The 21,554-nt window shown below is 40.2% G+C and overlaps 1 protein-coding gene across 4 annotated transcripts; it reads right to left on the bottom strand.

Moving 5' to 3' along the window:
• Positions 1-263: 263 nt before the first annotated feature.
• On the bottom strand, positions 264-20,728 carry EOGT (EGF domain specific O-linked N-acetylglucosamine transferase). Of its 4 annotated transcripts, none has more exons than XM_065075437.1 (17): positions 20,507-20,728; positions 19,979-20,025; positions 18,957-19,181; positions 18,080-18,180; positions 17,414-17,522; positions 17,234-17,328; positions 16,014-16,118; positions 14,700-14,806; positions 12,843-12,946; positions 10,203-10,295; positions 9,382-9,453; positions 8,757-8,843; positions 7,573-7,641; positions 6,165-6,226; positions 4,955-5,074; positions 3,876-3,978; positions 264-3,500 (listed from the first exon to the last, which is right to left on the bottom strand). In XM_065075437.1, the coding sequence occupies exons 3-17, from the start codon at positions 19,164-19,166 to the stop codon at positions 3,354-3,356; spliced, it is 1,584 nt and encodes a 527-aa protein (XP_064931509.1). In that variant the 5' UTR covers positions 19,167-19,181; positions 19,979-20,025; positions 20,507-20,728; the 3' UTR covers positions 264-3,353. The 4 variants fall into 4 exon arrangements, with proteins under 4 accessions (XP_064931509.1, XP_064931510.1, XP_064931512.1 ...); XM_065075438.1 differs by having other exon boundaries at positions 18,957-19,186; positions 20,507-20,726; XM_065075440.1 differs by lacking the exon at positions 20,507-20,728 and adding an exon at positions 20,322-20,405.
• Positions 20,729-21,554: the final 826 nt, after the last annotated feature.

Below are 21,554 nucleotides of genomic sequence, written 5' to 3'. Positions count from 1 at the left end.
AGTGACATTCCAAACCACAAGTTATCTCATTAAAGGTAAAACTGGTAAGATTAACAACCAAAATTAAGCAATTCCATTACTAATTGCTTTTAAAAATTTATCACCTTAATATTGATAATTGTACTCTTAAAATTAACAATCCTGATTTGCCACCTCCCCATTACAAAGCATTTCTCACACCCACCCAATTTCCAGAGAACTTCACAAAGAAATATTGAAAATACCTCTTCAAGACTTGTGAAGTAAAAAGGAAAGACACCATATGCATCCATAAATTATTCTTTATTTCAAATCCAACTCTCAGTTTACATTGTACATGAAACAAAAGCAATCCTGTAATTATTCAGGATTGGCCACGTTCATTAAGCCCCAAAACTAAATTCATCACACTGATGCTAATGTGCCAGTTAAACAGACTCTAAACTTCAGCAAACTGGAGACAAAACAAACAAACAAAACCAGAAGTAGCAAGGAACAAGACTCCTATAGTCTGTTTAGGAAAACGTAATCCAGAGCTATACCCTGCCTAAAGAAAAAGTGGCCCAAAAGTCTCATGAATTCCCTCAAATACCGATTTCCAGGCAGACTGAGATGGACCAGACCCTCTTTAAGAAAGTCATGAGCCAGATCTTTGCTCTTACCCAAATTCTCTCTCAGGATTTATTGGCAAAATCCCATTAATCTCCTTCTACTGCCAAGATAATTTTGCGACTATTTGTAAAGCTAATCAACCAAAATAGTATTTGCATCCCAGTAATATTAAGCCATTAAAGGCTGAAGAATATCTTGGTCATCAACTAGCCGAAGCTGCACTCAAATTTGCTGAATGTTGGCAGGATATTTACCTTTGGATTAAGTCCCCACAGCTTCTCCCCACACCCTCGGGCATACATTCAACTGCTTGTTCTCCTGAGTCCTAACAGAGCAGCTTCTCATCAGCTGCTCCTGGATAGACTCAAGCACCCGCCAACATTCACACACCGGCTTCAACAGCATCATCTGCAGCGCAGAAGGTTAAACATACACAAGTGTTTTCCACAAACCAATCTTAAAATACCAGGCAACAAAGCCACCAGTGCAAGACAACAGCGTTAGCTCAGAATGATTCCCAGATGCATCAATATGACTGTCGGATTGGACCTCAGAACATCAGGTTGACACGGCAGGAAAAAGCAGAGACACATGACTCTATGCAATTAATGCTATTTAAAATATTTGCCTCTAAAATCTGGCAAACCAAAAATATTACACTTATTTTTTTTTTAAAGTAAAAAGCATTTTTATTAAAAAAAAAAAATCACATATCTGTGCACAGTTCATAGTTAAAGGTTGTCTTTATTTTGAGTTGGTTTCATTCAAACTCAGACATTTTTCTGACTTAAGTTTTAAACATTTTTTGTTTAATAATCCCACAAGGTAAAAAAATACCAACCAACCACCAACCACACACACAAATACAGGAAATGGTGTTTCACAAGGGCTTTGGTATTTTTTTTTTCATGTCAAGAAGTGCAATTTTGTTTCTATAGTTCTTCAAAGTTAAACAGTTTTATCCATCAGTAAAACAATACACTATGCCAAGAATTGCACCAGATACCTTAATTTATCTTATGTACCAGCTGTATCCAGCTTGTCCTATGCACGGCGTAACATCGTGAGAGATCTATATAAAAATGATGCTTACGGTAACTCATCTTTACCAGTATAGGCAGGTCAGTGAATGTATCTACACTCTGCGAAATTGCCTATGACTGTTGGAGAACGGAAGTCAATAATATCTACAATTGTACCAGTGAAATGTTTGTATTTACTGTAATTGTCTTGCTTTTGCATACAAACGTATGCTCTGCTTCCGGACACGGAGACTGTGTGATTATACCGCAAGTCTATCATGGGAATACATTCCTAAAAAAATGTCTAATGTAACATAAAACTGTTTTTTATCTCATTGAACTTGATTCTTCCACACATCCTTCTGGCCCCAATTAAGACAACAGAACTACTCCCTTTTTTTTCCTCCCTTCACTACCACCAACAATCAGCTTCAGAGCGAATTTTATAAAGAACTTGGCTTTGGCTTAGTATTTCCTTCACTGGAAACAATGAATTATGCTACTGGCTTTGGAAGGATTTTCAAAAATTTTCTAGATCAACACTTCGACATTTTGAGAAAAGAACATTAGCAGATGACGCTCTTAATTATTCCAAAAATGAGGTTCCTCATGACTTGATTCCCTTTCAGCTGCAGCTGAAAGACACCCTATACATCTTATCATTCATCATGAAAATCTAGAAGTCCATTCCCTTTAGTATCCTCAGAAAGACTCAAGTTTTATTCCAATTTGCTCGGGTTTTCCATTGCAGAGCGCTGTTCCATGTGAAAAAGCAGGAAACACCCAGATTGCCTGAAGTTTGACGTATTCACTTAAGAAAAGATTTACCTGCTTTGAGATAGAAAACTGACTAAACCTACTGAGCAGACCTGTTATATTTTAGCAGTTAAAACTACAGGGAGAAGCATCAAAGTTTATATTTAAATGCAAAACCATAAGATTCTGCTCTCTAACATGAGAATGTTTCTAAACTTGAAAAAGAAATCTGCAGTGTCTGTTGGATCAAACAACAAAAGTTAAAGCTTTCTTCACCACTTCATTCTCACAACCACTATTTTACAAAGGAAAGTCTTAAAACCTAGAAGCAACACAGGGATGAGCACAGCAGTGACATGGATGGTGACGGCAAGGAACTAACCAGCCATCCTGGAATGACTGCGGCATGTAACTCAACTGCAAATAACAACAGCAAATAACATACTGGGCAGTGTCTTGCAATGGGAAGGTGATTCCTGTTCAGATACTTACTTGCAGGTGCAGAACTATCGTATAATAGCATCCAGCTTCTTAAAAAGAGGAACCGAGGAGCTCTGCCAGGCCTATTTCATTCCCAGAGAGACTGTACTGGGAAGCCAGGCTGTGACACTTCATCCTCCAGCATTTCCTCACATAATAGTAGACATAAATTATCACAAAATCAGTATCTACCCCAGATAATCGTACATGAAATGGATGGACACATCTTTGTACAAAGAAAAGGATTTATGAATTTGGAATGCAAAAATACAGTGCAAAAAACAAAAATAGCTCTGAAAAATATTTTTTACATATCAAAAACTCCCAGGATTAAAGCGTGGTATTATAAAGATAAGGTATGGTGCTAAAAGTGGTTTGACAAATTCATAATGGGTTATTGCCCTCGCAGAGGTTTACATATTTCACACCAGCACTTTGCTTTATGTTGTTGCAGTATTTTTATGGAGCATTATTTAAAAATAGTATTTCAGTCGGAAGTCTAATTTAGAATTCATCATGTTTTACCCTAAATGGCCACTTGGAATGCTGTGAAACATGATTTGCGGCCAGAAGCACCAAGTACATAAATTCTTCCACATCAAAGGAGTAGTTTGTAAATTTTGGATGTTCTCCCAGTGTTGGGTGGTGTCCCTAGAAAAAGTGAAATAAGACCTTTTAGACAGAAAAAAAAAAAACATCTTCCATTCAAAAAGCAAGAAAAAAATTAAGCATCTGCCATTTTAAATTATGATTTCTGATCCACTGATCTGCTCTGAGGCAAGAGAGTCAGCAAAGTAACTATAACAGCAATGCTATAGATGGCTTGGATTAATGGCCAATTAATTTCATTCCTCTTCTTCCCTCAGCCCTTAATATCAAATGATTTCTTAATCTCAACAGGGAAGTTAATTTGGTCTGAAAAAAGAAAATCCTATTTCAAAGATTAGAAACATTGATAGCTGAAGCAAGATAACCTTTAAATGCTTCACATAGAGCACCGCACCCTTCCAGCAGTTCCGTCATTACCTGATCTTGAGGAAACACTTTATTCCTTTTTCGCCAAGTGATGTAGTGAATGCCTCTCAGCCTTGCCAAATCCAGGTAACAACGTTCATCTTCACAATTGTATCTAGGGGCAGGCAGAAAAAAGTCACTTACCCACTGAGATGGTGTTTACCAGGGTGACACAGGGAAGAAATAAACAAACAAAAAAAATCCAAAAGCAAACCCAAAAATCTTCAGGCCAAAACATGTGTCGTCCAGTTCTAAGGCACCAAAACCATGGACAAATTCTAATCCATTGAAAACAAGGGCTACCCTCTGTTTTTAACATGTGGCCCAGGAGACACTGGGGCACACCTGCATGTCAGACATGTCCCTGTCCAGCCACAGCAGATCTTGGACATGTAAAAAACGACTGGGTTTCTGAACTAATTTGGAGATTGGACAAAATACTCTCAAGCCAAGATGATGCTGCAAAGCACCAGCTCCACAGCTTTTCCACGGCAGGGTCTTCAAGCAGAATCTCCCAGGGTAGAGAATTCAGTGCTCTTCTGAGAAGTGTTCTGTAGAACTGGAGTGTCTATTAACAACCATACTTTGTGATAAAATAAGTTTACAAGGAAGCTACCAGAGAAATTTAGGTAAACGGCTCAGCTTGGCCAGCAAGCTGGTGCTCACGCCCTGAGCACAGCAAGCAGTATAGAAATAACCTTCAGGGGGATCACACCCTGGACACTGCACCTCATGTCATCAATTCTCCTGGACCACCAAAATGCCATTTGATCTCAGACTCACCAGGTAGAATCTGATCAGTGAGGCTCTTTTTTTTGCAGTTTTCCCCACGCAATTGTTGACCTGGCTGCCTTTTATTTATACTATGACATCTTAAGAAATCACATATTAAACCTGTATGCTATAGTTACTTTATAATGAAAGCTTCCTCGCTTTCAGTTCCCAGAAGAGACTGCCAAAAATGAAGTCTAGACAAGAATGCAAGACAAATATTCCCAGTCAAATACCAGCAATGGACAGTGCTTCATGAACACATGAGAACAGACATTACGAGTTGTGTGTACAATAGAGGGAGAGAGAAACAGACTTACAGTTCAAAAACAACAGCCCAGTCTGGCAGAAAGAGCAAATGGGTAAGTCCCGCTCCATGCATCCCAATGAATATATCAGAGTTGTGGGTAATTCTCAGTTGCTCTGAAAATTCAAGTTCTCTGTAGACAATACAATAAAAATGGTTATCTGGCATGCCTATCCATCTCAGCAAGGATTAGTTTCATGTAGAAAGCGCAAAATTAACTTAAGGGCATACTGAAAAGGAGAATTGATCTTTCAAGGAACAATTCCAAGAATCACAAATGCTGCAGCCAGCAATAACTCAGCATGGAATTAAAAGAAATGCAGACAGGTTTCAAAACTTCACAAGAGTCTGTTCCACAAATTTTCTTTTTTTTTTTTTTTTTTCCAAGTTAAAGTTTCTGCAAGTTTGGGCATTTTTCACTTGCCTTAAAAAAAAAAAAAAGCAGCATCTCCTTCTAAAAACAAACAAACAACACAAAACCAAACAAAATCAAAACCCCCAAACAAACAAAAAAACACTAAACAAAAAACCCACAAACAAACAAAAAAAACCCCACTACATAAAAGACCTAATTGTTTTTAATGTAATGTAGAAGCATATGATTCCCATCTAAAGATGTGGATACCCAAGGTGAATTTATGCAAAGGGCATCCAGCAGAAATTAGGAAACCAGGCTTTTCTCAGCTCCTGGAACCGTCACTTTCTCAAATCCTTTGACTGTAAGCTCCAAATAAAGTATTAGCTTTAAATAACCAGGTGTTCCCTGAGCACACAAGGAAAGAATGGACTAAAGATACTTAATTGTAAGAGAAGAAAGACAACTGAAACGGGGAAAGTGCAACAGGCTTCACTTGCATACAAACAGTCCATAAATCAGAAAGGAAGAGAATAACAACCTCTCTGACCATTTGGAAGCGAATATAAAGAAACTGGCTTAAATTGCAACAATAAAGTTTAAACTGCTGTAAGGGCAGACATCAGGGAAACGCTTCTAACTATGACAACAGTGATGCTGCAGGATAGCTGGGGAAATCCATAGTGCATCGTAGCATGGGAACTCTTAACTAGCTCACCCACCACTCCCCTCAGTAACATCCTTTCTTACCAGTTCTTGGAATTTGCAAAGGTCAGACATTGGGGCTTACATAGCTATGCCTGCAAAGAGCTTTCACCAGCCATAGGCAGCGTGAGATCACTCTAGTTTCTTCTATCAACTTACGTACTTGTATTTGTAGTCTACCACTTTGACCTCCAATGTTGATACTGTTTTCAAAGCATTCACAAGCTAAGGAAGAGAATAAAAACAAAATTATTTTATGTTTTCCTTCAATTAATTCCTCCCCTGCGTTCCTGACCATTTTACACACTCCTTGTCACCCACTAGGAATTACAATGAGTGAGACAGAACATGCTATTACTGCTGTATAAAGGAGCCATTCCCCTCCTTTTGTGCCTTCCCATCCAAGCCACACACGTTATTCCTGGCAGAGTAAACCCTGGAGAGGAGATTCAGATTTCCTGCCCTCTCACAGATGCTACTGTTGACTTTCACATGCTCCACAACTCAATCCTAAACCACTTAAAGTAGTAGGAGTTTTGCCAGGAATAGTGGGAAGACATGGTTGAATTTCCAGAAGATATACCAACACCTAAAGAAGCAAATTGGTAGCTAGGTTGATTTTCAAAAATACCTTTCCAGGTCAGATTCCTACTCAAATGAGAAGTGAAACCAGGCTAAAGCCTGGGCTTCTATCCTAAAAGGGCTTTTTCCAAGTCTCCAACCCATAGCCAACAGGAGAGGGAGAAGCAGCCAAGCATTTTCTTTTACAAAAGTATAGTAAAGATAACATTAACTTCTCCCTTTCTGCCATGTGTTCATTATCAGAAAACACACTACATGTAGTAGTGCAGGCATGCGCTGTGGACAGTCTCGCAGAAAAGGCACAAATCAGCCATCTGAGCTCTGTCTATTCTGCCACTGAGCTACTGCATCAAACAAGCCTCGGTTTCTCCCTACATAAGGTGAGGCTGATAATGCAAACTCATTTTTGTCAGACACAAGCAGCTAAAAATGAACATCGGTATGAAAACATTAGATATTGTCATTTTACCACGAGAGAAGCCACACCGTAGTTCCGCTAAGTTGCACGATTTGAAAACACGAATCAATATGAAAATTCATTAAGTTTTGAATGCACATACTCAGACACAATAGCTTATGCATTTTAATCTGCAAGTATAACAGAGGTTTTTGTTAGTCTTCAACACTGGGGATGCTAGAAATAAATGAGATAATCTGAAAGCAAAAAAAACTGATTTTATCAGAAGCTCTGTAGTGTCTGTTTGTTAAGAGGAAACACTTTTAGTATTACATCTGTCATCTTCCACTGGCTATTTAAAAAGGACAGCAAGGTTCAGTGTGTGGTGTACAGACATAGAGACTGGTTAAAAGACATATTAGAAGAAATTTATATTAGAACTGAACACATTTGTCCAAGATTTGTCAGCAGATAGATGTCATTGCTGTACCCCAAAAAAAAATTAAAAAAAATAAAAAAAAAAAAAAATATCAATCCAATGAGCAAAATTAAAGTTCTGACAAATTTGTGTTAAAAATAAAAAGGACCATACCTCATTCTGGTTTAATATTTTCCGGTAATCTGTACTACGTGCAAGTATTGTGACTCGAATTTTTCCATCCTGAAAAGAAAGAAGCAGCAGTGTATTAGCTATGAGACAGGCCTCACTAAACAAACCTCAAATGCTTCCATATTTACTTTTGACAAGGATTTGGGCAATTAAACATGTTCCTTCCCCATGTAACAGATGATGTAACCACCTCAAAATTTGTATCATATTTTCCAACAGATTAAAAGTGTCAAAAACTTTGTGAAAGTCTGACTATTAACAAAGTATAAAACATTTTCTGAAAGATTTATTTAATTCAGTATAAAAGAGCCTTTGTATTACACATTATATGGCAGTTTTTGAAAGCAGCTTTCAGGATGGCTTGGAAAAAAATATTTTACTTCTATAACAGTTCCTCTTTTTACCTCTTTAAATTAATTGGACTCACAGGGGTGTGTTCCAAATGAAATAGAGAGATTTAACTGCATGACTCCCATTAGTGTCAGCAGGAGAAGCATAACTAAATGCCTGTGCGGTGCTTTGAATGTGTGCCCCTCAGCGATAATATGTAGGCTACTCTCTAGCAAATACTTCAAGAAGCCCAGAACTGCCTTATCCATCAGCGCAGCCATTGCAACAATTTGCAAAACCTAACAGTGTGTACAAGAGAAAAGCCCAGGGCCAGATGGTACCAGGCAGGGATCGGAAGGACCAAATTCAACATTTCCTCCTCTGCTCTGAGCTCAGCAGCAGCTCTGAGGATCGATAAAGAGCGCACTCACTACATTGCTCTGTGAGACCCGCTCTGCTGGAGCCAAGGACAGCACCTTGCCAGCTGCTCCACAACTGACCACGCACCACGTATCTTCCTTAACTAGGAAGGACACAAAAGCCTTGAGCACAGAGAACGGAGCTGGGGAAGAGATCCCAGGGTCAGAAATAGGATGTTCTAAAGTCTGTCCTATGAAAATAAGACATGAGGGCAACTGTCACAAACATACAGAAATGTTTGCTGAAGGCCTTTAAAGAACAGGCTGACTTACTGGAAAAAAGATTCCGAGCACCACGCTAAAGGAAAAAAAGTGCGTGATATGCCATTATGTCTCACTAGGTCCAGCTTGCTAATGCTGTTTCTCTAGTAAGAGTCATCAGCTCCATATTACAGCTTTATTATTCAGTTATCATACCTTGGGTCCTTCTTGTGTGATATTTAATCTGTGCAACACATGCTGAGAAAATGCTCTAAATAGCCCTGTACTGTGACAGCCTGAGATCTGAAATTAAAAAAAAAAAAATTGTTAATACGAAAAGTTATTTTGCTCAGAAAACCTCTCTTTGTGGTCAAGTCTTTTGCCATTCTTGTGGAACAAAAGCCCAGTATCATGCACTGCGCTAAACATATCACTATTCACTGCAACATAAGTGGTACGTTCATTTAGAAAGAAAAAGAACTCTCGCTACAGTGTTACAGCCTGAACACATGAGCTAATATCTCCAGGAAAGTCTGTTGGTGTACAAGCTCTTGGGCTCTGCAAAAATACCAGTAAGTTCCCAGTGCCCAACCATTAAAGAGGAATAAAATGCATCTCATGAGCTGTGACATACAAGATCACACACAAACAGGTATTATCAACCAGCTAAAGTAACTTCAAAAGCCTGATCTTTAGGGAAGATCACTTCACCAGGAGTTGCATAGGCTTTCAGGGCAGTACATTTCATGATAATGCAGCTATTGGAGTGATTCATTAGCTCAGATTCTATACTGTCACACACACATCTAGTTAACACAGTGGATGGATAAAAAGGACTCACCAATGGTGTGTTATAAAACAAGCCGTATCGCATCCGAGGCAGTAATGAGAAGACTGCTTCTTTAAAGCATACCTGCAAAGGAAGATCACAAGAAGTTACACTGCACTGCTACCTTCTGCTGGCACAGCCCCTGCTCATTCAGTGGGATCATGGCTTATAATGAGCTCGCAATTACACGTTCCTGTCAAGAACATCCTCACTTCCTTCACTGTGCAAATGAATAGAACAAAGACAATCCTGATCCCAGAAGAGCTCTCACTAAAGATGTTACAGACGCAGGTGTGGGAAGAGGTAAAGAAACCATCCCCAAAACAGAACAAACACGAACTAAATAGAAGAAACCAGTTAGAGAGTAGAGACTTTGAGACAGGTTTTAAGGGATTTAAAAGACCAAAATGAGCTCTGAATGAATGGGTAAATTTTTGGTGAGAGTAGATTTTTTTTTTTAATGATAAGCAGCAGGTATACTAACAGTTGCAGGGGAAGATAAACACCTCAGTAGGAATCAGGATACTAGAAAGACAGCACCATTTGAAAACCCTTAATTTCAGTAATGGGTCCTGCAGAAGTAAAACCAATATATAAATACCATCTCCCAGATGACACAAAAGTTAGGCCCATCTATACAAAGCACAGACATGCCACAGAATCAGGTTACAGCTCTGTCTCATTTGTGAGATAGAATACTCATGTTACACAAATTAAATATGCATGGAAAGTATTAATGCTTTCCTCTGAAACACCCACATCCACAAACTTGAGAAACTGGCATATTTGCTACATAGTGACTATGAATTAAAACAAAATATAAAATTCCATACCCTTTTAGAATCAAAGGTTTTCAAGTGCATTATTTCATAATCAGTAAATGCCTTCCATGTCTCACTGAACAGGTCACCATAGCCATATGAGCTCTAGGAGGAAAGGAAAAAACACAAGGGCATAATGATTACACAAACACATAAAACTCTCTTAATGATTTACAAGTTTTGTACGTGAGTTTTAACATACAGTTAATATGTGCATCCCCACCATGGGACAGCCTAGCACAGAACACAGACAAACCCTACCTTTACAATGGCAGTTAACTCAAGTTACCTGTCAAGTAGTAAATTTTTAATAAAACGGTTCTATACATCAGCAATCTAGACAACTCCTTCAGTAACAGATTAGAATTTCTGAGTTAGAACCAAGTTAGAACCTATGACTTTCCCCAGAGACAACAGAACCCAAGGTAAATATGAAGTAACAAAAACACAGAGATGGTAGAAGGCATGAACCTTGACTCCTGAGACTAAAAAAAACACCTGGGAATTCAAGTGCAACAGTAATGTTGGAAGTAAAAAGTCACAACCAGCCTGTTTCACATTTGCCTCTGTTTTGGGATGGTCACTTATATCACAAACTGAAGGCAATGATCTGATTTGATGGAAGAAACAGCCAGGAAACTATGTTTTGCATTACTTTGACAAGCTTTTATATCAAGAAGTTTCTCTGAAGGGCAGTATAAATGCTCTGTGGAACCTTTTAAGACCCATCTACTCCCTACAACATTCGCCCAGCAGCAGGGGTTCTTGCCTTCAAATTTGTAATATTTCCTACACATCTGAGGGCTACAAGTCACCATCTCTGGCTCTTTGAATGCAACTAAATATGTCCTCAGTAGCCCTGGTACCAATTCTTGCTTAAAGCTTCCTTTCAACTCTGGAGCTGGTTCGGGCTGCTTGAAAAGTTATGTGGAAATATTCCCAACAATAATTTTGAGAATAAGACTACAAATAACTGCAGAAGAGAACAGACACGTAGTTAAATGTAAAAAAATGTAAAGGGTGCCAGATTTCCTTCAGTTGAAGAGATGCTGCCTTCCTCTTCTTCTGCCATTAAGTTTTAATGAACTGTAGAATCCACACTGCTTTCTGGCCATCTCTGTCACAAGAACTGCTCTTTCAGATTAGAAGAAGAGAACTGATCTTCAAAGCTGTAAGTATTACTTTTATACTCTATCTGCCCTTCTTAGAAGTACTTTATAAACATTTCTTTCCTGTATTTACAGAGACAGTCTACAAATCAACAACCAGAGGACTTCCTACTAATTTTCTGCTTTGTTTAACCTACATCTACGAACATTATTGTTTAATAAGAACAGTGCACTGATTCTACAGTAGCTAGAAAGTATGGCCAAATCTAATTACATCAAGAAAAAATAAAAGAGAATTAATAATAAGCTCAAGTCCATCTTTCAATCGATGTAGACAGTTCATCAGCAGTTAGTTGATGCCATCATCTGGTTGTTCATGGTAAGGAACTGAAGCAGACTGAGCAGTTAAGACATTTAAAATGATAGTACCGTGACAGTACTTACTTTGCATGGTACATTTGAAAGTTATTTGATTCAACAATGTGATATAAGAAAAAGAGTTGCTTTTCAAAAGAATTTACAGGGCTGTCTGACACATTTGATCTTTTCAGAAAGTCAACAGAGCCAGATTAACAGGTCCCTGTATAACACCTAGAAAACTTGCTGATCTAGCAGGTGCACTAGTTCAGCTTTCAAAATACAAGACAACTAGAAAAAAGGGTCTCACCAAAGAGGTTTCTTATTAAATAATTAACAGGCGATATTTGCAGCTCTCTATCAAATATAAGTTGTCCTTACAGTAAATACTCAGAAAGAGAACCCGGGATTTTATGAGAATGAGACAAGCACGGGACAATATTGTAGTTAAGGATGGTGTTATTTCTGGACTTGATTATACATATTACCTGGTATGCTACAAATTGATTAGTTTTTCGTTGTTTAGTTTAACATTCTCCTACACAACTTGAATACTGGCCAGAAAAAATAATATTACTCTTAAAAACAGTCATGGTTTCAACTCAGCAGTACTGCAGAAATAGCCCCACTTTAAAAATTGCTTTATATGTCATCGTGGCATTCTAAGAGGCGATTGAGAGAAGTAACTGCAAGAATACTTAAAGGAATTAAGAATTTAACTCTGTTTTGATACATATACGAATTTCATTTAGTTGTTTTCCTTATTACAGGCTGCACATTACTGACTTCAAAAGATGCGAGGCTGCATTTCTTTTTAAATATAGGGTAGTTTTGAGTAAATCTATTTCAATATTCTCAGAGGAAAAAAAGTCTACAGAAAACAGCATGAAATGTACAAATGCCACATATTAGAAAAACAAATCATGTTATTTTTGCGGTCACACCAAAAAAAGCATAATTATGTACTAGCAAAAGATGAGCTATGTTCAAACAGCACGTGGCTTATTGTCAAAAGTCTGTTACCTAACTATTGTTCATGCAGCTGTATTAACAAGATCCAAAAACTTATCGGTTCCACATGGCTAAGCCCACAAGAAAGCTATGTATTGTCTACCAAAAGCTTCAGGGTCTCTATAAAGCAGAAATACAACCCTTTACAAATAGGTTAAAAGCACAACAGACTTACAGTATCCCACATGACTATGTTGACATCAGTGCTGAAGGAATTATTAATATGCTGCGTGATATAAAGATTGACGAAATCACAGAAGTGATGGTACATATTAACACCTGAGAAAGAAAGAATTGTTAGCAAAATACATTATTCACTATTTATTGGTTCATGCATTTTTTTTCTTTAATAGTATCCTGCATTTTTTATTAGTTTTCCCCTGCTTCTGACTGAATGCTTCTTAGACACCCTAAAAAAGCAAACCTTTAGCAACCAAGGTAAGAAATTTGAAGTAAAACATGTTTTTAAAGAGGTCAGAGAAATTAGAAGAGTGGTCAAAAGACAGCATAAGAAAAATATAAGTTTCACATGCTACTTCTCATTACAGTGTGCAGCTGCTTTCAGAGATATATGAACAAAACTACTGCTTTAACAATAGCTAGTTAGACATAAAGGAAACACTAAACCCAGGCCTTTGGCACTGATCTTAATTCTGCTTTATTAGGGTTGAGAGAAGCTCTGTCTGCAAGACTACAAGACAGAACTTGTACTTTTACATGAGCCAAAGCCCAAGTAATTCCTCAGGTTTTCTCTCCGAGCATTCTTGTTCATTCTTGGTTTCTTAATCTAATACCTTAAGACCATGGTGCATAAAAATCTACCATGAAACAAAGGAACTAACATAGTCCAGTCTCCTTGCTGGTGAAGACCAGATCCCAGATTTGGAACCATGTGCACACAGTCCTTATTTCTAAGCCTCTGACCAAGAAGAGCTGCCATGATAGGAACTGGCTGCTGTGCCTCTCATGCTGCTCAAACAGCATTTTTCCCCTGCCTCCCTTAAATCAAAGGGCTGGACAAAATCACCTCCTGAGCCACAGCTAGACCACCCCTCTCAAAGGTACGAAGTGACAGCACAGCAATGCTCCCACCGTAACTATTCAGGAGCCTGCAACAACTTTGCTTAAGATATAAGGTACTGGCCTGCAGGCGAAGAGGGACAATCCAGTTCACAGTTTGTCGCAGGATCAGAACACAGCAGACAACTATGCAGTTTAAACCATCGCTTACCCCACAGCAGCTTCTCTGCATGTCTACAACCTGAACACCCCCACTTCATTAACATTTGTTTGCAAAATATGCTGCATGAACAAAAAGGCTGGTGAACTTCCAAAAACGTCAGAAACCACTGGCTTGGGTGCTGCCCCTCTCAAGGATTTTGGCGGAGCGTTGCACAGCATTCACCAGAGCGCTCTGTACTGACATAGCCAACTTCTTCCTGTGGCTTTTCACCTAAACTTGAAACTTTAAGATTAAAAAAGGTCTGTATTTAGTTTTGTGCATTTTGGCTTTTCTGGGATGGGCGAGGGGACATATTTTAATCAACTAATGAAACTTATTCCCTTGAACTTTGTCTTTGAATACTGCTTCTTCTCCCAACGGACAGAGAATCCTCAACTACTGAAAACATACCACAACACACATACATACCTATGTCTTGTGTTTTATGGTATGAAAACTGTCATCCAGAAACACAGCCAAAATCAAAGAGTCTATACAGAAAAGTATTTGGCACAAAGACTCTGTCAAAACACAGTCGAGAGTCAATGACTGTGCAAAACAAGTGGCAGGAGTTTGATTCATTTATTTATTACCTGTGACAAAACGTAAGAGTTTTAAAATCTGAGTTTCCAACTTCAGAAATGGAACTACAGAAAAAAAGGACTTTAAAAGTCATATGATTTTTCAAAAATAAAAATACATTATAAGCGAACTTGACAATAACAAAGGCATAATGTCATTGGGCAAGTTGTATATGAGGTCTTTTTACTGCAGTTCTGGAGAATAAAACCCACTAATGACACCAATTACCTGCATCTAATTTCATGAAGTACGTTGGCTTTTCAATAACAACATCACACTTCTGATCTTCTAGGGGCTTGAAGTCTAATGCAGTAAATGTCTGGAGTTCTGCAAACCTATGAAGATTCAAACACACAGAACACGCTTTGTCATTAACACACTTAAACAAATGTACTTCATACATCTAAGATTTCAGAACTGTTCATCCAGTCCATTTGATTTAACAGGAATGCTGAAAACTGATAGAGTTTGACAATTAAAATGATTTGAAATTGTAATGGAAGGTTCTTCAGGTTATGAGCTTCAAGAGGTTAAACACTGCCTTTGATCTCAGGAGGGAGCAGCACCTTTGATCTACAAATCAAGGCAGCAGAGATGTAACAAAGAGCCTTAGAGCCAAGATCTGTGGGTCTCTCCAACCTGATCCGCATTGGCAAAGACACTTCAGCAAGATCTTCATGCTTTGGTCAGAATAATGAATGAAGATGCAATATTTATTATTCCTGGATCTCAACAAGGATGAGCAGTTGAGATGACAATAGCAGATAGAGAAGGAAAGTCTTTTCCTCCTCTCAGCTCCTCTTAACTGAAACCGACCATCAATGCAAAATGAGGAAAAAAAATACAAGAAAAGCATAAAAATGAGTTCTTATATGTATCTTGATGTCTCCAGTTCCTTCATGCTTCATCAGTTAACCAGCAAAGCAGCTCTGAAGTGCTAACATACAACCCACGATACTTAACCAGCTACTGCTAAGCACCCTTTGCACTTCCCACTTGGCCTGCAGACTGTTGCCCATTTCCCATTCCAGACACAGGCTCCTCTGGGAACATCGTGCGAATAAATACCCAGATCAGGTGTTGCATTAGCCCCAGCATCGCCAAGGACTGTGTGAACTACGACACAAGTACAAACTTCAAGGCACTTCACAACAAAACTATTGTCTCCTCCTAGACGCACATCAGGTGTACAACCCGCACCCTGTCCAGAGAACATCTGAAAGTTAGAACTTCAAATTACAAGACATTTTCAGATCTTTTGCTGCAGTAAATTAGGCATGACGCAATTACACATGACATAATTGAGAACATTCTACATAGATGTAATTACCAGGCGTACCCTATATGAAGTCTCAAATCGACCTTACAAAGGACCAACTATTTCCTCAGTATTAAATCCCCCCTACAGAGCTGCCAGTGGCAACATAAATATATAAATATAAATAAATAAATAAATAAATAAATAAATAAATAAATAAATAAATAAACACATATATATATTAGTAAGTGAACTTGGAAGCAGCCCTGACATATGATTCTTACCAAGACTGCAGAGGGCTCTTGCGTTGACCTTCAGCCAAAAATGCTTGAACATCGAGCGTGCAATGACCTCCAATTTCTCCCTTCTGCAAGAAGTCTTCTTTGAATCTAATGCAAATTAGGAAAAGTCTATCAGCTTTTGTGCAACAGTGTTACAAGTGCTCTGCAATCTCAGTTACACACTCAAACCAGCGCTAGTTAGTCTCAATTTAGAAAGGCACTTCACACATATTTAACACTTGAGTATTTTCTTCAGCATAAATCAAGCATTTTCCACAATTCCCCAATAAAGATAGTGGTGTCCTTGGAGTTCAATTTAGAAAACAGCACTAATTCACCCAGAAATGTTATTAAGAATCATTTTCACATACTCAAATGAGAAATTTAATCAGATTTGGTACATGATTACTTTCAGGAGTAGCATTAATTGGGTTTTTTATTTGTTTTTAATATCAATTTCTCACTGAAAATCACCTCAGATTTCATAACCCAATTAGTAAACTAGGAATTCTATACAGCATACGAAGAGTTAGGTGCAAGAAGGAGTTGCATGAAAACGAACTGCCAACTAAAAGCTCTGCCTAAATTAGCTTTTAGGATAGGCTGAGAAGATGAGAAAACCTGTTGTGAAGGGTATCAGCAACAGAATCATGAACCAGCTCTTTTCAAGTCACGTACCCAAGACACTGACTTCAAAGATAAGGCAGAAGGAAAAATCAGTGATGCCAGTATCAGTGGTATGGAGTTTTTTTACCTTGTTTTCCAATATGCAGTATTTTAATTTGAGATGGAAGAGATTCATGTTCAGATCTCTCTCCAGTCTCACTGTATCTAAAAATGTAATTCCTGGTTCTGGTATAAAGGCACCTACTATAGGAAAGGTCCTCTCAGTGCCTCATACAAAACCAGTTCTACTTTGCACATCACCTGATCAAGAAAGGAGATGACTAAAGACACAGAAAAGTCTTCATCTCTTCCATCAGAAAGCAGGATTTCAATCACCCATTATCATTCCATAAAAGTAAGAGCTTAGGTTTTTAAATAACCTGTACTGCTGACAGCAGCGGCAAACAAAAGGTGTAGATCTCAACAGGACTTCAGCAACAAGTCTGTAAAGCTCAGTAAAGCTCACGGCAACAAGCACACCAGCTTTGTTAAACAAATTCTGGAGTCCTTTTCCCTGCCGTCCCTTGGTTTTACTACATAACAAGCAAATCAGAGACCTGTCATGGTTTCTCTTCACAGTTCGTAAATCAATGTACAAGTTTGTTGCTCTGCAGTGCTGAAGGTACTGAGAACAGGTCAGAGATGAATCTCCCTGTTAAGAAAGAGTAGGATCTTGTCAGCAACAAAAATTATGTTTAAAAATAGTGAAAACTATCACATCTATCAAAAATACCTACTGTTGCTGCAGGCTTGCAGTGGGTTTTCATTTCATTGAGCCTCTCTCGAATGTAACCAAAGTCAGCTTGTTTCCAGAATATCTGTTGGGCTGTCTCAATGTCACTTGCCCTGATGTATGAAGGAGAGAGGGAAAATAATCAAGGCCTATTGCTCAATTCCAGTAATAACTTTAACAGATAATATTTTTTTTCCACTAAAAGTGGAAAAGAAGAGCCAGTCAGTCACTTTGTTCACATTTAAGATGCAAAACAGGAAGCAACTTATCAGCTGCATGTAAGGGAAAGTATCAATGACAATTTAAAGCTATTCTTCCGTAAAAGGATGTAATTTTTTTTTCACATTTTTCCTCTGCTTTTAAAGCTCAGAAAGGAAATCCAGAGTTATTTTAGGAATCTGAATTCAAGGCTAGATCAGAATAATGAAAACATTGTGTCAGAAAGTATTTCAAACAGTATTTTCTTCCTTAAAAAGTTAAATTCTTTAAATCATCTTGAAAAACATTACATGTAAATACACACATATATAGACGCACACATATTTCCACAAAAAAAATCATCCTTTAAACTCTATACATCACAATAATGTTAACTTCAAGCTAATATGAAAGTGAGCACTATATTCTTTTTTTAATATACTGTATTTTACACACATAACATGACACTTACCATCCAGTTTCAACATAATCACACACTGGGTAACTGAACCTGTAATCTGATTTGCAAGATTTCTCATAACCCCAGCAGGATTTTAGTTTCTTCAAGTATTTCTGTAACACAGAATAACTGAATCAAGTTATGCAACTGTAAAATGGGAAATGCCCTAAGTTAGTTGTTAGCTTATAAACTACCTTTTGGTAATAAATCTCACAGAAACTACTTTTGGTTTGGTCTGTTTTCTAATGGAGTTTAAGAACAAACACCCAAAGTCTTTATGCACAACAGAGGCTCCAAAGACACATGCACAGCAACACTATCCTTGTCTTTAATATGTCTGTTCTGGGACAACCACTTTTCCTGACCCAGTGAGTAGGATTCCAAACTTTTCACATCACTGATGGATATATGAGTAGGTAAAAGAGCTACGCTCGCACAAAGGACAGTGCAACCACAGGGTAAGATTATATGCAACCACAGGGTAAGATTAAATCGGCATTTTGTTGATTTGCCTATACCCTTGGCACTTCCGCAAAAGTACTGCAGCAGGCTAAAAATCACGGGCCTAGAAACTACTAACTGTACTGAGTTCAAACTCCTTTTGCATGTGCCGGAGTCATTAAGATTAAGATCATCGTTTCAGCTCTGTAACAGTTAAAAGAGGGAGGATAAAAATCTCGCAAAACAGTATGTTAAAAACCCAGTCTAGTGAAAGCCTCAGATTCAGGAAGAGCCCCATACAACTATTTCAAAAGCAACAACTCCAACTCTCAGTGGAAGCAACCAATTGGCAAGGAGACCAATTCATCACCACCTTTAACTACCATGGCTCCCAGAACAAACCACCCCAACATTATACGTGAACAAACAAACAAGCAAGGAGACCTACTTTATATGGGCAACGAGAGTCCTGCTTACAGATGCCAGCAATATGCTGATTATTGTGCAGAAAGTAGGGAATATGTTCATCTGGCAAGTTGATAGCTTTGTAGCTATATAATGGCTCTTCTGGAATGTTTTTTAATTCAGTAAGATTTTCAGCTTGGGAATTAGCCAGAATTTCTTGCAGCAGCAATCCAAATGCAAGCAACATGAACATGGCAACCTGTGAGTTCTATACTTATTTAAAAAAAAAAAAAAAAGACAGCATATATTCAGCATAGCACATTTCAAGCATATTAGACAATATTTTGCCAAAGTCAGTCACGTACTCAGAGAATTTGTACTTGTATTTCTGGGGTGATTTCTTTTTCCTATGAAAAGTAAACTTTCAGTAAGAGGCTAGACTGTGCAACGTCAGGATTATCTTTGAATCATTAGTCATTGAGGGTTATTACGTACTCCCAACTCACAGTCAAACTAAAATGGGTGTGTTTACTTTAGCTGAATCCCAAGGGATCCTGAAAGTTCAAATGTGGAAACTAAGTATAGAGCATGTAACATCCAGTCAGTAGGATAAAAATGTAGAAGTATTGGGGGGGAGGGGTGAGAAGAAGAAGAATTTTAGTTTAAAAATAAGTATAAAAATAATACATTCCCCACTTTGGAAGAAACTAATCATTAGCTGAAGGAAAACTATGCAGTCATAAATAAATGGTCAGACTTAAGTCTGTTTCAAGATGCTTGTTTTCAGTAGCTAACATAATGTCAAAGAAACTTTAAATACTGAGTTATATACATAAAATTGTAACTAGAGCCCCACACATAAATATATACTCTAAAGCAGATTGGATACCTTTCTGGTAATAACAACAAACACCCCTGCTTTGAACCATTAAACGTCCTGAGAAAAAAAATAAATGGATGGCCTGTATTTAAAAATCCTTTTTTGGCATTATAATTTGCCAAAATTTGCATGCTTGCTAGCAACTGAAGCTGTTAGCAATATTCCTACGATACAAGTAGTTTTACCTGTTTGGTTTGAGGAGAACTGCTTTGGGCTTCTCAAATACACAAACCTGGTGGGGGGAGAGAAAAATTGAGTTACGCACGTCCTGCAAAAGGAAGATTCCTCAGAAGACAGTCTTGCTTCTTCAGAAACACTCACAGCGATGAGAGGAACCTTCCAACAGCCCAGAGTGTTTCTGACCTGCCAGGGTACTCGGATCCCTACAAGAAAGCAACTCCCCTTCCCTTTGGCATGCATTCCAGGGCATGGGGCGATCCCGAGTGGATCACAGCGCACCCCATCCCCAGCCCAAACCAAACCCTGTGCTGCGGTGTCTGGCTCCCCCAAAACACTGTTGGCCCCTACCCTTCCCCTGGACCCTGGCTGAGGATCAGTCACTTCGGGAAGGTGCCCGACACCCAGTGCCGGGCCTGTGCCAGTGTCCAGCCCGCACTAGACTCAGCGTTGGACCTGCTGCCAGCCCCGTGCGAGCCCCATCCCGCCCCGCCCGAGCCGCCCCCGGCGCCGCTCGCCCACGCCGGGCACCTCACCTCAGCTCAGACCCGTCGGCCCCGGGGAGCCCCGCGGCCCATGGGACCGGCTGCTCCTCCCGTTACGCGCTCGCCGACGGCCTTAATCCTCATGCCGCCGCGGCAGCTGGCGGCCGTCCCGGGGGGAGCGCCACGGCCCGGCCCCGCCAGGCTCCGCGGGGGAAAGGCGGCCGCCGTGAGAGGGCGGCACCGCCGCCGCGCCCCTCCTTCACACCCGCGGGGAGCGGGCAGGCGGCACCGCCACACCCCGGCCCCCACCACGGGGGGACAGGGCTGCGGCGGCCGGGACCCGCCCCACCTGGAGGCGGCGGGAGCGCCGAAGCCGCCGGGGAAGGAGGGCGCGGGCCGGGCCGGCGGCGGCGCTCGCCGGAAAGCGGGCGGGGGCAGCGGGTTGGCCTCTCCTGGCGCTCCTCAGCCAGGTGGAGCCGGGTCGGTGCCCGCCAGCCCGGCTGCGGCCGCCCGGGGCTGCGCCGTGCGGCACCTGCCCGGGGGCAGCACCCCCGCCAAGGGAACGCGGTGCGGGAGGGGGGCCGGCGGCTCGTCTTCCTTCTGCTGCCGGAAATAAAGCGCTGCCGCCGCCTCGCACCGGGAACGGCGTCCTCAGGATGTGCAGGAAAAGGGCCTTTTCCTGCCGCCGCTCAGCAGGAAGCGCAGCCTCCGGGCACCCCATTGTTTGAGGCAGGCTCACCCCCGGGAGCCTCGGCTTTCACACGGCAGCGAGAAGCGGTGCCGGGGGGGGGCCCGGTGCGGTCCCACTGCCCGCGCTGCCGTCAGACACCTTCATATCCGCAAGCGGGGAGGTTAATTAACCCCCTGCCAGGCACCCGGCGTCGTTCTTGCGCTGCCTCTATTGACAACTCACGTCCTCGTTCACAGTTTTAGGCAATTCCCGCTTTGACAAGCACCGCAGGGGGCAGAGGCACCGCCCCTCAAATGCTTTCAGTCCTTCCAGCGCAGGAACGGGCTCTTGTCCCCTCCTTCACAGGTGGGGAGAAAGGTACAGCCGTCGGTCACAAAACCCGCGGGGGATCAAGCACCCAGGGCAGAG

The sequence above is a fragment of the Columba livia genome, chromosome 10 (assembly GCF_036013475.1).
Source record: "Columba livia isolate bColLiv1 breed racing homer chromosome 10, bColLiv1.pat.W.v2, whole genome shotgun sequence".
Classification (NCBI taxonomy): domain Eukaryota; kingdom Metazoa; phylum Chordata; class Aves; order Columbiformes; family Columbidae; genus Columba; species Columba livia.
The sequence above is the reverse complement of the archived record's forward strand: the minus strand, read 5'-3'. Positions and strand labels throughout refer to the sequence as shown.

What these genes read in the sequence shown, in the direction of transcription:
- EOGT (XM_065075437.1), bottom strand. Translation starts at nt 19,166, where the DNA reads ATGTTCATGTTGCTTGCATTTGGATTGCTGCTGCAAGAAATTCTGGCT. An exon ending in ACTGCAAGCCTGCAGCAACA is followed by an intron (nt 17,329 to 17,413) that starts GTAGGTATTTTT and finishes CTTTCTTAACAG; the next exon opens with GGAGATTCATCTCTGACCTG. An exon ending in GTGAAGAGAAACCATGACAG is followed by an intron (nt 16,119 to 17,233) that starts GTCTCTGATTTG and finishes AATTTGCATTAG; the next exon opens with ATTCAAAGAAGACTTCTTGC.